The sequence below is a fragment of the Dermacentor variabilis genome, chromosome 6 (assembly GCF_050947875.1).
Source record: "Dermacentor variabilis isolate Ectoservices chromosome 6, ASM5094787v1, whole genome shotgun sequence".
NCBI classification, from domain to species: domain Eukaryota; kingdom Metazoa; phylum Arthropoda; class Arachnida; order Ixodida; family Ixodidae; genus Dermacentor; species Dermacentor variabilis.
The window spans coordinates 160,639,087-160,654,815 of record NC_134573.1 but is presented as its reverse complement, the minus strand read 5'-3'; the positions used below and the strand labels follow the sequence as shown (position 1 = coordinate 160,654,815).

General features: G+C 44.4%; 1 protein-coding gene across 7 annotated transcripts in view; it reads right to left on the bottom strand.

Annotated features, from left to right (window-relative positions):
- Nucleotides 1–2,174: 2,174 nt before the first annotated feature.
- LOC142585592 (uncharacterized) overlaps nucleotides 2,175–15,729 on the bottom strand; it is an 88,353-nt gene continuing 74,798 nt past the window's right edge. For all 7 annotated transcript variants that reach the window (XM_075696478.1, XM_075696474.1, XM_075696476.1 and 4 more), the window contains 11 exons: nucleotides 13,882–14,023; nucleotides 13,154–13,295; nucleotides 11,156–11,427; nucleotides 10,021–10,164; nucleotides 9,822–9,906; nucleotides 9,352–9,393; nucleotides 9,084–9,172; nucleotides 6,705–6,985; nucleotides 4,217–6,118; nucleotides 2,886–3,052; nucleotides 2,175–2,338 (listed from right to left, as the gene is read on the bottom strand). In XM_075696478.1, the coding sequence (XP_075552593.1) occupies nucleotides 2,911–3,052; nucleotides 4,217–6,118; nucleotides 6,705–6,985; nucleotides 9,084–9,172; nucleotides 9,352–9,393; nucleotides 9,822–9,906; nucleotides 10,021–10,164; nucleotides 11,156–11,427; nucleotides 13,154–13,295; nucleotides 13,882–14,023 (3,241 nt within the window). In that variant the 3' untranslated portion in view covers nucleotides 2,175–2,338; nucleotides 2,886–2,910. The remainder of the gene's footprint in view (nucleotides 2,339–2,885; nucleotides 3,053–4,216; nucleotides 6,119–6,704; nucleotides 6,986–9,083; nucleotides 9,173–9,351; nucleotides 9,394–9,821; nucleotides 9,907–10,020; nucleotides 10,165–11,155; nucleotides 11,428–13,153; nucleotides 13,296–13,881; nucleotides 14,024–15,729) is intronic.

Here is a 15,729-nt window from a genome sequence, read left to right as displayed (position 1 = left end):
ATTATAAGTTGACAGCTAAACCTAGCAACATTTCCAAAGTCTTTCTATGCACGAATGACAAAGATGCACAATAATGCCATAAAATTTGTCTCTACATCATCATCACCAGTCATTTGAAAGCAATGTGCTAAAAAAGAAGGTTGGCCTTCATTTTTTCTATCCATGACAATTATCTTCTTGACTTCAACTTAAATTATGGGGTTTTACGTGCCAAAACCACTTTCTGATTATGAGGCACGCCGTAGTGGAGGACTCCGGAAATTTTGACCACTTGGGGTTCTTTAACGTGCACCTAAATCTAAGTACACGGGTGTTTTCGCATTTCGCCCCCATCAAAATGCGGCCGCCATGGCCGGGATTCGATCCCGCGACCTCGTGCTCAGCAGCCCAACACCATAGCCACTGAGCAACCACGGCGGGTATCTTCTTGACTTCAAAAAGACCAATGCAGCACTATACACCAAAACAGTCTTTCTCATTGCTCTTCATTAACCACCCAAAGCCGAATGTATAATTTTTTATACGCAAAATTTAATACCTCAAAATTCAAATTTAAGCGCAGTAAATTTTTACGTGAAGTCTTGTAGTTGCATTTTTGATAGGCTTGTGCGAGATTTCAGTTGTGGGTAGTGGAGCAAACAATTACAATTCTAATAGTAGTTACTCAAATTACATTTCATCTCCTTTTTATTTTGTATGAATACAGTCTCCATGGTCAAAAATAAAGGTGAACAAATTCTTTTACTGTTCTTCGATGTGATGTTCAAGCTTTTTAGGGCTAAGCAAGCCCACGAATAGATTTGTAAATACTATGCGACCTCATCGGCCACATGCTACTGCTGCAAAGAGGTATACACATGCAACAGCAGTGATAGGGGAGGTTCAGGAAGTGAAAATCCCGGAAGCGGAACTACCCAATACGGAAACCCACGAAATGGAATTTGGGAAGCGGAACTGGTGTGGGCAACAAATCAGGGAACGGCGACGTAGATCAAAAGTTGGCGCTACTCAGCAAATGCAATGGTGGCACGTGAGTGGAGGGGCTTTAGATAAATCCAGGACATCCTTAGCTTGTCAATAGTGCACCTAGTCTACCCTCCTGACCTTGCTGTATGATCCAGAAAACCTGCTTACCTCAAGTGGAAAAAGAAAAAAAGAAAAAAGCTGACAGCTGACAAGTTGCCACAGGTTAGGTGTTACACCTCTATAATGAACTTGTAATCGACTCGTGGCACATCATGAACTTTTCTATTAGCAGGTCTGCGCGTTTTAAAGATACCTGCATGCTGACAATAATATACAGGTATTACGTCGCAATTTATCGTTTAATTACCGTATTTATACGAATGTAAGTCCACCTATATTTTTAAATATGAAAATATGAAGCAGGGGGGGGGGTCGACTTACAATCGCAACCAAAACATGGCAACGCCAAAAAAAGCGGGACCAACGAGATATCAGGGGAGCTACAACGTAGTTACAATTTTATGTTTGCTCTATGGCCCTACCCGTAGTCTTTGCTCTCCCGCGTGTTTGTTCGCTCTTTGGAAGGATTTTTCAACATTTTTTTAGCGTTTTACAGCGCGCACAACACTCATGGGGGGGGGGAGGGGGGAGGTGTTGATAGTTGATGGAAGATGGACAAGATATCGTGGTGCGGTTGTTTGCCAAATGTGGAAGTTTGCTGGTCAATGACTTGCTGTGGGACCGTAGCAGTGATGACGATGGCAGCACTAGTGAGGACGATGGCACAAGTGAAGACGAGTAGTCCAGTGACCATGCCAGCTACTAATAAATTTTCGTTATGGCATGCACCCTCGGGTATGGTCTATTTTTTTTCCCCCTGTCACACACTATATGGGGGGGTCGACTTACAAACGTGCAAATATGGTAAGCAAACTGAGATGTGCTCACTTGCACTGGTTTATGGGTCAAAATACTAATGCGAGAAATTCAACGTAGAATCGCCATCCATAGTTTGTTTTTGCATCTTTTCTAGCTTACCAAGCCTCTTGTCACAATAAGAGTGGCTTTTTCAGTATAGTAGAAGGATAATTTACTAATACAGCTCAACTTATTTCTCTTTAGTGACTCTTCCAAGTCTCAGTCCTTTATCCAAATGAGCTAATGCTCATTAGAACATTCTTTACACATAAGAGCACACACTCAATGGAAAGCATTTAAAAAGAATATAAAATTTATTTGTATAAAATGATGATGCTGGCAATAAATACTTTGCAGAACACAATTAAAAACAATTATGTACATTGTCTTCTATAAAACTCTTGCTTCCAAGGTCCAGTTATATAATGATGAATATTTCCTTGTTCTATAGCACCTGCAAGCAAGCAAAAAAAAAAAAAAAGGCAAAAGAATAACATTGGCAAGGCATAACCTGAAAGACACATTGTAACAGGGCTAGACTACTTGTGATCTTTCTATGACAACATGCACAGTTTTGAAAGGCAACAAGTAAGCTAGTCAAGTGTAGTTAAGAGGATTTCTTTCGATGCTTTCAAGCGTGTACCAAGACTGAGCAAATAAATTCATCACACTTTGCAGACTTACATGCCATGACCAACTTAATTAGGCCATGTAGTATGTATTTCAAAAAATTCGCAATGAAAGAGATTTGAGTTCGATAGACACTCTCCGCAGCTACCACGAAAGAAAAAGTAAGGTGCACTCTTACTTAACTTTTCTTGCGTAAAAAAGATTTTCCTTGTACATGCCATTAAAATGCAAACTAGTGACAATATGTCGCAAACTAATGTCAACACTCAAGAAACAATCAATCAATCAATAGAACAAGAATAGCTAATGATAACTCAGTTCTGGAGTTTCTGCAACTCAAATCACATTTAGGGGTCATGCATTCAACGCACCTGAATTATCTATGTGCAATTCCATTCACACAAGCGTTGCTTTATTGCCAGAGTCTTGGTCCTCATACCACGCAATCATTTCCTCATGAAAGGCATCTGCAACTGATGATCTGTCCAGGTTCAAACTGCTGTCTGCACTACGGCTGGTATGCGGTTCCTCAACAGCACTGCAGAACAAGCACAAACACCACAATCTGTACCAATATGAACTAGAGCATTTCAAACATATGGTCTACATATATGGATTTGTATGATGTCCAGCGGTGGAAGATACTTCACTGTAATGGCTCAAGCAATACAGTTCAACCATCAAAAAATAAAATCACTTCAGATGCAAAACAAACAACACTAATTTATAACCAAACTACATTATTAGCAAACATTGCATTGTAGAGCAGTGTGTTGTGTGATGTATGTTGCATATGAACCACTCAAGGCCCCACTCCACAGCAAATTATTGCACACTTTTTACCATGCACAATTATTTGACTGGTGAACATGTTACGCAAAGAAAAAATTAATCAAGAGATGTGTCAGATTGTCTTAGCTACAATTACCATAAGATTTTACGTATCTTAACAATATGTGTCGTGCAGATCCTGCATAGATTCCAAAGCGGCCATGGAATTACTCGGGAGGTATCATATACACTCGTGTAACGGCCGCACTTGTGCAAGAAGTCAGACCCTCAACTTGGCAGCATAAAAGTAATAAAAAAAGAAGGGGGAGAGGGGGGAAGGCAAACAAAAAAACCATTGTTCCAGCTTGTCTCCTCCGATTCTGAGTGTGTGGACTATGGTGTCGACGGAAATTGTTGTAAATAGCTTTGAAGTCACTGACATAACTGAAGCCATGGATGGTACGTGGGACGACTGTATTCATAGGTGTGCTACTAACCCAAGCCTGAGCAGGGATAACAGTGGCAAGTACTAGATGGGCAACCAGCACATGATGTGCATGCATGAACAAGTAATGCATTATGAAAACAACATTGTTCACTCTGTTGGCACACAGGCATCATGATAATTATGCATGGCCGTAAACATTCGACCAACATGACTGGCCCTCTCTATAAGGGCTGCACCTAGTAAAAGATTGTGAAAAAAAAAAAGAAAGTACATCCCTTACATACATACAGTATTGGTGGCCTAGATAGTTGGCCATTGTCTATCTAAAGGCAACAAACTTGCTTAAACAAGGCCATACACTAGATCACACAATCGCGGATTCAGTGCTCATGTTGTGTGATTTAGTGTGTCTCAACAAGTGTACTGCCTCTACAATGATAATGAGATTACAACTGTTACGAGGCTAGCTGGCTGTGTACTTACGCCATTCCATCTGGAGGACTTCTTTCCACCATTTTCATGTGTTCAGCTAGTGAGGAATGAGCGGGTAGCTGTTCATCCCTCTCCCTAGACACATTATCAGCAGCAAGAGGAGACATGAGCACTGGAGATACGAGGCCACTCGAGTTGCCAGACTGGCTCGGGCTTCTTGTCGAGTCCTGGCTTCCCGATGGTTTACGATGCTTTGTGCTGTACTTGTAGAAGTCCGAGATCTCATAAGGCTTAGTCTCTTCCCAGTAAGGTTGAAAGTGCCCCACTGTGACAATGTTCAGCTCGACACCTGGCATCGTTTTTGGGCTTGGCTGAGGCACTGGAGAACAAATCTTGTCCCTTTCAAGCTGCGGGCTTTCGACTGCCACTCTGCCTTCTCGACAGCTGTTGTGACGGGACAACATGACTACAGGGCCCTGGACTGCCTCAGGCAAGCTTTCACTGCCTGACGACAATACCGAGATGTGAGAAGGTGATGAAGGGGGTGGCTCCTGTTGTTTCGACGGCTTCCTTGCCGGAAGAGGGGAGTCAAGAGACGTCTCCACCCAGTCCTTGGCACGATGCTTCAGGGTTTCAGTACTATACGACTGAGTGACTGAAGCAAACGCCCTCGAGGAAGACACGGTCACTGGCGCAGTGTGGTTGCTGTAAGAGCCACTCTGTCCCTCTTGTAGTGTCTCTAGCTTTGCACTGTGAGCTGCATTATAGCCAGTCGGGCTGGTGGGCTGGCTGTGGTAAGGGTCTGGATGAACCCGCTGAAACGCTGGGTAGTTGGCGGCAGACATGCTAGACAATGGCCTGCTCGGAAAGTTGTCACCACACACCTCCTGCAGCTTCTTTCGGTGGGCAAGGTGGTGTTGAATGAGGGCTGGCGACATTGGTGGCTTGTGGTACACTGGACCAGGATCGGTGGGACGGTGCACTGCTTCTTGGTAGCGCAGTCTTCCATCGCTGTCCACAGGAACAAACACAGGCACTCCACAATCGTCAATGTGCCGCACCATGTTTTCATGGTATGAGTGAGACTTGCCAGGGTGGTGGTTTCCACCGACTATGGGGCTCGGTGGTGGTGGAAAGCTTTCAGGGTAGGACAGTGAACCAGAAATTGTCCGCCGCTGCTGCAGTGGCGATGCTGTGCGATACTGCTGCTGGATGTGTGGTGGGAGGCGGGGGTGGCTTTCAACTCTATCTATCTGTGGACACTGCATCGGTGTGCAGTGACTTTGCATGTAGTGAGCTGGAGAGCACTGAGCTGGTGCAGAATGCCCAGGAGTACACTGCATTGGTGTACATTGGCCAGGAGTAAACTGCACTGTTGCACACTGCCCTAGAACACACTGCCCTGGCGCACACTGCCCTGGCGCGCACTGCCCTGGCGCGCACTGTCCTGGCGCACACTGTCCTGGCGCACACTGTCCTGGCGCACACTGCCCTGGCGCACACTGCCCTGGCGCACACTGCCCTGGCGCACACTGCCCTGGCGCACACTGCCCTGGCGCACACTGCCCTGGCGCACACTGCCCTGGTGAACACTGTACTGGCACACACTGTAATGGCGCACACTGTAATGGCGCACACTGCACTGGCGCACACTGTCCCGGTGGACAGGCAGGAGGGGCGAAGGGAGGGCCAGTCCAGACTGGAGCAGTCGACTTGGGAGGCGTTGCTGAGTCACGTTTGGTGGGGGACGCTGGCTGCAATGAGGTGCCAGCAACACGACGGTGATGTCGTCGGTTACCTTCCAGGCTGTTATGCCTGGACACCAACCCCAGGTCCTGGGGCTCTGTAGGACTGCTTGTCACAAGATCGTCTTGGCTGTCAAATGCCTGGCTGGTCCTTTGTGTTGGCACACTGTAAAGATTGCTCCCTTCCAAGCTCACCCCTGACTCAAACCTGCACAAGAGAAAAAGAGAAGAGAAATCTCATTATATATTTATGCGATCCCACAGCATACATACAGCGCACTTCAACAGTATCAACTGTACTGCGGCTCATTATGCAGCTGCAATGTGCTTTTGGGTGCATAGAGGGCATCACTGCAAAAAGTGCAGTTGTGCATATTGAATACATGCCATGCGGTTTCATTGAAGACTGTCGTCAAAAACTTCAAGGTGATGGGAATCTCAAACAGCAGGGATGGTATTGAGGACGACCAGCTTTGGAAGGGTGCTGATGAGGCGAGAAAGTCAAACAGTGAGGGTAGCGGAAGCCATGAGAATGATTAATTACAAGGTGTTCATAGTTGGCTGCCAGTGGTTTCATTATATTCAGCATAGCAGTCGGGGCTTCAGTGAAAGGCTTGAGTATAGCCATCAAAAACATGCCTCGTGTAAGGCCCACACCCTTTAAAAAATCTGCAAAAAGGAACGCCTTACAAGGGTAAATAGAGTATTTAGGCTGCAAATCACACAAAAATAAAACTGGCTTCTGACTCGCTTTGCAAATGTGGCACATTTCGGGACACATTAAGAAACAGTACCTGTCTCTGTATGGAGACTTGAGCGGTACTGGGCTGGAGCCTGCTGAACCCGAGCTGGTGAGCGTTGGGTACTGCTGGCGGCGGTATGCAGTTCTCGTCTGGTAAATATTGCTGGGGGCATAGCCGGAGCCATAGCCGGTCCAGACCGCACCGGGGGACGCAGTCCTGACAGGAGCCACCCGATGTTTGCAGGGGCTGGCTGGCGCAGACACAGAGGCCAGGGATGGCGAAAGCCGCATGTCAGCGGGCACCGAGCTGACCGTAGGAAGGCGGCCACGTTTCTGCAAAGAGTTACAAAGCAGTCTAGTAATACCATGCGCTTCTTTATCATGGGGAGTGGAAGAAGGGCTACGGTGCATAGCATGTGACATAATATTCATATAGCACACAGCACAGGTTAATGAAAGATATTTCGATCAATTGGCAGACTAATTTTGACTTCAATACAGCATGAAACTACAGCACCATTCCTATCTTTCTGCGCATTTTTGTTCTAATGTCATGGTGTATTCAAGTAATAAGGTGACACAGGGTTATTTCGAGTATACATGGAAACTACAGTAAACAGGTGCTATTCTGCTGCAGATTAAACATGGCTGTGCCACCTCAAGATCAAGTCCCCATCTCATTCTCACCAGCAGAATATCACAGCTGCTTAACCACTGCGGCAGGCTCAAAGGGGCCCCGAACCACCCCTCGGGCTTGGTGAAATAACATAATTCACGGGCAGCATATGCTGCTGTGAACGTCTCAGCCAAATTTTACTGTCGTACGCGGTGCACGGAGCTCACAAGTGGATTGCGAAGTCACCTTTCTCTCAAACACTCCTTTCAACAGAAGACCCTGTCCTCACTCTCTCCTGAACACTTTATTTCATCATCGGATGCTTTATTTCATCGTTCCCTTAGACGGCTGCAACTGGCCAATAGCTGACATGAAGCTGTGGTCACCTACATGGCGTAGATACTGTGGCCGACGCAGGGTGCCGCCACGAGTCCACTGGCTAAGCGCACTGCAGCTGGCTGAGGACAACCGCATTTGGCTTATGTTTAGTGAATAGTAGGCACGAAAGGCAGAAGGTGTGGCGTCTACGTTAACATCCAAAATGAAATTTGAACTGGATTTCACAGTGACATTTAGAAGGCGGAGCATTGTGGGCATGCCCCACTGTGCCGTAGCCTTCGCAGTGCAAGGCATTGAAGAAGGAACAGGAGCACAGCAGAGGCTGTACTTGACTGCCAATAACTCCACTTCTGCTGAATCCATTGAAGTACTTCTTGCGGTAAAGTATTTCTGAAATAGCCTATTTTCACTTCAAATACCTTTCTACACTTTGATAATAAGTGGTTTGGGGCCCCTTTAACTTACGGGCTAATGATATACAAGATTAATGCCATGAAGATTCCTAGGTCTTGCACAAGTTGTGAATAAGTTTCATATATACAAGCTACAAATACGAAATAAAAAATAAGGAAGGGAAGATTAATTTCCTTTTGGCCCGATTTCACAGGTCTTTATATGGCCATTTACATTGTTTAGGTGTTAACAGGTCTTCAAGTGCGGCCTCACTGAGCTCTGCAAGCAAACCCGTCAAAATCCTCACCTATGCAACTGGTAACCTATAAGAGGCCCTTTATGTCACAAAATAGAGAAAGGACACCTACCAAAAGGTGTTCTAATAAGTATTAGAAGCTCCAGCCTCCCTGCAGAAGTCAAAACTTCTAATACGTACTAAAAACGCTTTTTGGTTGGAGTCCTTTTTTTAACAGTATGAATTTACTACCAGACCAGACGTGATGCCATCAAACTATTGACTTCAAGAAGTCTTTCAATGTGAATATTGCAGCATGTCCATGCGTGCATTCATTTGAGTGTTGTCATAGCAGGTATCATGTCTCATCTAAGACCTCGACCAGCCCTTGAAGACATTGCCGGTCACTGTAGCTAACTGTCATTGCTTTCCGTATTTTTATGAATGGTTACTTACACCTAAATAAACAGTCAGTGACCAGCTCTGCTACTGTCTGTCAATCTCATTTGCAAGGTACAAGAGTCTCACGGTTTCATCAGATCAGGTAGTAGGCCAAAAGTGACAATACTGTCCCCAATACCCACAATCACTAATGAAAACAGAAATTGTTGGGGTTTGACATTAAAAGTCACACAGTACATAAGCAACTTGATATTACGTGAGCCTTTCCGAGTTTGGCCTCCATCAGAATGCAGCCACGACAGTTCAGATTTGAAACAGCAACCCTGTGCAGCAGCAGTTTGTCACAGCCGCAGAGCCACCATAGGTGATTCAATAAAATAGAAGAAAAAAGACCAATACTGCATAGAATTCAATGTATGTCCATACGATGGCAGCAATTACTTTACCTCTGTTAAGAGGCCGCCATAGCTGCCCAGCTTCGGCGATGCTGTGGGGCTGACATCTGATGTATTGCTGCTTCCTCTAAATGGAGTGTCTGAGAAGGAAGAAAAGACAGTCTTAGTTTGTAAAGAAGTTCTTGGCTTTGCACAGCTCAGAAAAAATACCAGTAAGGGAAAGGATTCGGATTGATTTTGATAAATGTCTACAAATAAGAGCACAGATTCTAGGTGTACCTCGAAATTTCTAGACCATTTGCATGCAACTATTGCTTACCACTGCCCGCAGTGCTCTGGCTGATGTTGTCCTCACTTGGTTCTGCAAGAGAGAAAATGCTACTTGAGTGTCATATAATGGAGGTTGCAATACTTTCAAGGTACAATTTTGTCGAGTAAAGAATCATAATGCAACCACCGAGTACCTAATTAGTAACAAGCAAGTACCTAACTATCGATGATAGTCAGCAAACACTCTGAGCTAACATAGCCACCAGCATTCAAGGCTGGTTGACAAATGCATATCCAGTAAGGATTTATCTGCCAACAGCATCTGCACTCATGGCTAATTGCTGCAGGAGGATGCCGTAACAGAGAATTAAAGCAGTATTAAATCTGAAGAGAATGAGTCCGCTTGCGTAAATAAAGGCGATCCAGAAGTCAAGGAACAGACACTGATGCATCAAACAAGAGCACATGTCACAAATAATTATGTTTTAGCAGATTAAGAAGAAAAAGAAGCATACTGACCATCATCAGACTGCTGCACAGGTTTGAGTTTACCACAATTCTTCTGTTTTTTTAGTGTTCCCAGTTTTTCTTCAACTTGCTTGAGCTATAAATAAACGGGAGATAAAAAGTGGTGATGAGCAAGTCATCAGTGACGGATGAGACAGCCAGACTATTTATCTGAAGTACAACATGCGAAACAGCAATTGCCTCGACATGCCTTTTCGTGCGCCTGCTGATAGCACAACTTTCGCTGCCTCCTCAGGCTCCTGTCTGCACTCATGTCACTAGCCAACCTCAGAGCAGCACTTGTTATCTTGTTCTGCAGCTCATACTCCAGCTCCAGTGAGCTTAGTGTCTCCTCCTGGAATTAAAGGCGAGACAGAAGATTGCGGGGCAGTCCTTCACCTCGTCGAGTCAAAAAGTTCCAAAAAAGTGGCAGCTGTAGAACACAGGCCAACGAACTTCTTCCAGTAATTTATTCATTATAATATAATAGTTATAGCAGTGCTTGACCTACATCCTGTCCAAGCAATAGTAACTCATTCCTCTCCATGGCACCCATTTCTCATTGCTTATTATTGTTATGGTGCGCACTTTCAGTCTTGAAAATATTGGATCCATTGGCGCATAAATCTGTCACGCAACAATGATCCCCATCAATGCATATATTGCTCGTTTCAGTCAATGCTAACTTTTGCACCTACATTTGTACTGACTACTAGGCATAACAAAGGCATTTTACTTTGGATGTTACTTTCATACAGGGTTTGACTATCCATCAAATTTCCTAGAAAAAAAAAGAAGATTTCTGAAACCATTACTGTACAGAGTGCAGACCTGTTCACAGCAACACAGGAGCATGTAGTCAACAGAAAGGTTCATGCTGTTTGCAGTTCATACGTGTGCTGCAACAGAAAGATACCTATCCTCAGGCCATATCTATGTTGTAAAGAATGTGAGTCATTGTTTCGTTGTGTGCTGGTGTCACACTCAGAGTCAGAGAGATGCTGATGACACACCACCGTCTCCTTCCAGACTCAAGCCATTGCACATGAAAACCATGGCAGCCTGTGGCTCAGTAAGTAGGTTGTCTTGTTCAGATGCGGGAAGTGCACGGTTCGATCCCCGCAGCAGGACACCCACCAGTATGCAAGACAAGTACAAGCAGCTCCTCGGCCAGGAATCAGGCTGCTAAGAGGTGCACTGGTTGAGAGAGGTTTGCACAGACAGACCGCTATGCTTGCTACAACTCTTGTGCAGATGGGCATCCTTTTTTGCTGCACACACTTGTACCCTCACCAACCACATTTGTGTTGTCATAATAAGATACGAGCCCATGGTGCTGCACCCACCTTGCTCTTCGCATTGGACAGCAGCTGGTCATCAAGGATGAAGGCTGTGCCGACACGCCGACGCACCTGCGGAGGAGGCTCCCCAGGCGCTAGGGGCATCTCTGGAGGCAGCTCGCCCGTCACTTCGCCCTCCTTGACGCACACAGACTTCAGCTCCTCAATCTTCTTTCGCAGCGCCTCCTCCAAGGCCTCCTTGCGAGCCTTGAGTGCTGTCAGCATCTCCTGCTTTGCCCGCTCGGCCTCTTCATTCACTTTCTGGTGGTCTGTCTGGTCTGTGGCAGCAGAGAGGACAGAAAATAATGAAAAGTTGACTGAGTGACTCAATTTTGACAGTGGTTGATGTTACGGGTTCTTTTAGTTCTTAACATGTCTGTATGCTTGTCTACAGGCCACACCACAAAGCTGCCTATCTTCCCGCTACCTCTGCAGCTGATCCAAGCACTTATCTTATGTGGAGGTTGCTGAAAATGTTACTTCAGCACCCAAAATGGACATACAGCACTCACCTAGCATCCATTTTCACCTAGCATCATTTTTACTGGCAAAGCGGGATTCTATGTTCAATTCTCTAAGCAGTATTCTTGTAGCAAAGATTACCCTAGAAGAGTGCCAAAGGCGAAATCCAAAGAAATGGGTCCTAAGAGCAATTTTAATAAAAGTGAGCATGCTTGTACAGTCGCATTAATAGCCTGGGAACCACAGGTGCCGCAATAGAAATTTCTTGCAGCCTAGGCAAGCAGCTGACCGAATACAAGTGGTACAGCCCACATGCACATGCTCAGCCAATGCAATGCACTGTCACAACTTCACATTAGATGGCTGTGCCCCCCACCAGGTTTGGCCAGTGTGTGGCGCCTTGCATAGAATGCACGCTAACGATCATGTCTGCTAAGTACTACATTGCTATAAGCCACAGAAAGAGTTGAAATTTCAAACCGAACACCGTTTGCCCTTCTCTTAGAGGGTGCCGCGCTTCCAGCCGAAGAGTCTACGTATATCGCACAAGTGCACATACGTACATCGCACTGCTGTGACATCACTCACAGTGACACGTGACTTCGAGAATTATTCAAGACATCTGTTATTTGTGTAATCTGTTGCTTCCAATAGACGAATTAGAGAAATAATAAAATACACAAACCAAATGTTCGTGTGTTCTTGTTTTACTTCGCACTGCAACAAGAGAGATGTACTTCCGTTTTGTCTGCTTGTTCCTACGTCGTGCAGTCGCGTGCGCAGACAACGGAAGTATGTCATTTTCTACCTTGATCCAACGCACGATCATGCTCTATGAACCACTTCTGTCTGCCTCAGTATTTGCATAGCACTGACTTATACCGCTAGTCAGGTGTTCTCGTGCACAACGTGCAAAATCGTGTGCTGCGTGAAACAAGACAAACGCAACAGCCCACACGTGATGCCGTCAGCGGAAGTGTACCGTGCAGCAAAAAAGCGAGGGGGAAAAAATGAAGGCAGGGCCCCCGTGACGTCTTCGTCACGCAATCCTTGAGCTCCAGTGCTGGAGAACGCAGCGAAGAAATTCCGCTTCAGGAGGCTAGACAGGGCAATTGGAGAGAATGTCTCTCCTAGCAGTGGCCTTCACATACTGAAATCATGGGTTTGTGGCACTGAAATATTTCTATCTTGGCTACTAAGGAACAAACTTCAAAAATTCTTGCGGCAGAACACTACCTAGAGGGCACATAACTTCCAGCATATAACCATAATTTGCTATGTGGCCTGGAGAGGGGCCCTTTAAAGAGATTTCTAATTTTTGCTGATATGATGGTCTCTAAATTTCTGTTCCCGGAAGACATCTTGCTAACAACACGAATATTATGGCCAGTTTGGAAAAAAGGAAGGAGAGAGCGCCGTCTATGCAGAACTGGGATGCAGCTGTTGATGGCAGAAGCTGTTCCCTTGTCCTTAAACTCACATATGACACTGTCACTGTATAAGGCATCTGGGCAAAACATGTCCAACAAAAGTAACAAGTACCTTCAATTTTGATGGCAGGAAGACTATGACAACTTGCACTTCTGCTCAGGTTGGATCCTGTGCTGGCCGATGATAAAGATTGGGAGCTTTTAGACAGCTCGGCAGCAAACTTTTCCAGGCAACTTAAGTCTTCAATCTTCCTCTGTAAATGAAGTGAAGTGCAGCCAATATTCACTTTATGTTTGAAAAACCTAAATAGAGAGCTGCAAGGATGATGGAGTTTTAGCATCACTGTACAGAAGCACAATAACACAGTAGACCGCTGCCTTGCAGTTCCGTTTTGCAAGATAGTTACCATTAGGCGTGGCATAATTTCTTCTAATGCAACTGCCATTACTCTTTTTTCTTTCTCCTGCTATGAAAAATGAGCAGTCAGCTACAACTAACTTAAGCGGTATAAAAAGATCAGAATTAATGCGCTTACTTCAATAGCCCATTTGTTTAGGAGACATTACAGACAGGAGTAGTAAAGAAATTGTTGAATAAGCAGTACCCAACACTGCAAGCTATTCCTTGAAGAGGTCAATACTTGACTTTTCTTTCACAGACAAAACTGCGTAAGTAGAAGTGCTGAAAGAAGCTGAATAAATTTCTCAAGCAATTTTAAGCTGTGAACTTGGCAGTGCAATATGCTTGGCAGGATGGATATAATTGGAAAAATGCTTGAAAACTCAACATAGTTACACATTCACTAAGTTTGAATTACAAGCAAAGTCATGCATCTTTACCTTGCCAACGTTGTTGTCCAAGTAGAACTGATGCTGGGCTATGGCCATTGACCAAATGCTCTTGGTCAGGGCAGGCGTAGCCGCAAACCAAACAACCACCGTCACATTTCCAGGCCCAAAAGTTCTCCTGCTTACAGACACTCTGGAAAATAACAGAAAATAAAAACAAACACAAGACACCAATGCTGTAGGAAAAAAAGTGTCCAGTATTTATTTACTTAGGTACAATTGTAATGGTCTTGTTTTACAGGAATTTAAGCAGGACGAACTGACCAATAAGGCAGCTCATATGTGCAAAGCCTGGCAGAGGTCACTGGATGTTACATTCACAGTATCAGGAGAAGAACACTTCTGTTCCTTATTGTTAAAGAAACAAAAACATCACTGCCAGGCAAGACTATTTGTTCTGCAAACTTCCAGGTCATGACCTCGATGATGTGCCTGACAACGGCTAGATACACTTTCATATGAATAAGAAAACTATCTAGTGCTTTTTGTTTCACAGTGGACTACAACCGCAAGATATAACATTAGCAAAATGAAACAGGACAATGTTATAAGTAAACAAAATGGGTAGGCAAGGAAATGTTCAGTTACACATGTGATTACTGGGTTTCTGTGGTAAAGAAAAAAATCTACTTTCCATTCTTTTCTTACTATAATGCACCGTAATGTGACGAGGATGTGCACACACGTGAAGTTTGCAAAACTAAATTCTCACGCACTGACAGTAAATTACACATTTTGTGTTTATTTCTTACCCCTTGTTGCCAGGTGCTTGGCGTGAAACCTGACCCCTCAGGCTAGAACATTTTATAATGCCACAGATTTAAAAAACAATGTACAGCAATATAACATAACTGGCCACCTTTCGATGTCCTATTATAAGGTCATTCATGTCTAAGGCTAATTAGACATGTCTGCATTGTGTGGTAAACGCCTTGTCTGCAGGCAGCCAAATTGGCTCTATTCTTGAATAACTGAACTAATTCTGCAGCGCGAATCCACTTCCAAGATATAAATTAGTCACTGAAGTAGCAAATTACATGCTCCACAAACCAGCAAACTGCTTAAATCATTAAACTTATATTGAGCAAAAAAGTGGCGAGTTAATAGGGAGATTGAAAAACATACAAAGAGGTAGTAGAGGAGAAAAACTAGGATAAGAGGGCAAGAAGAATTAAAATAGGAGTACCTTAACTATGTGAGTGTCGGTAACAATACTGTTGATCGAAACAAGCCCTTATGTACGCCTTATTGCAGTCCTTGAGTATTCACTTTGCACCGACCCCTGCTAGTTCACAATGTCAGCCAGTTTCAAGAAGAAAGAACCCTCAAGCTGCCTCACCATATAACAAGGGGTTCCAGCTATTTGGTGCTTCCATGCACAGATGACAAGTGATGCGTTTTATTGTTGGCTCTTTTCTACAACTTCTGCTATTCAAATGCTTGACCATCTGATATGCACAAGTGCAGGATGCAAATGTGGCTCTTGAGTAATGCTGAAATTCAGTAATTCTTAATGAACTTCATTAAGGGTGATAGTGGAAATGAATTCGTGAAACTGAAAAAGTGTGAAAAAGTCATGAGATTTTGCTGTAGGCCTTCCACTTCCTCACATACCATCACGCAAGAAGAATGTTCAATGAAGAGAGAAGAACTTGAGGCACTGGTGAAAGCTTTAAGGTGAATGAATTCAAGTAAACTTTCAGGAAAGTAATTTGTTAGGCGGAGTAAAGCATGATATCATAAATAAGCCTGCCAATCGTGCACCAAGCTCGGTCACTTGTTACTACTGCAAAATTTGCATTCGAAGCACAGAAAAAAAAAAAAAAGAAAGAACAGATT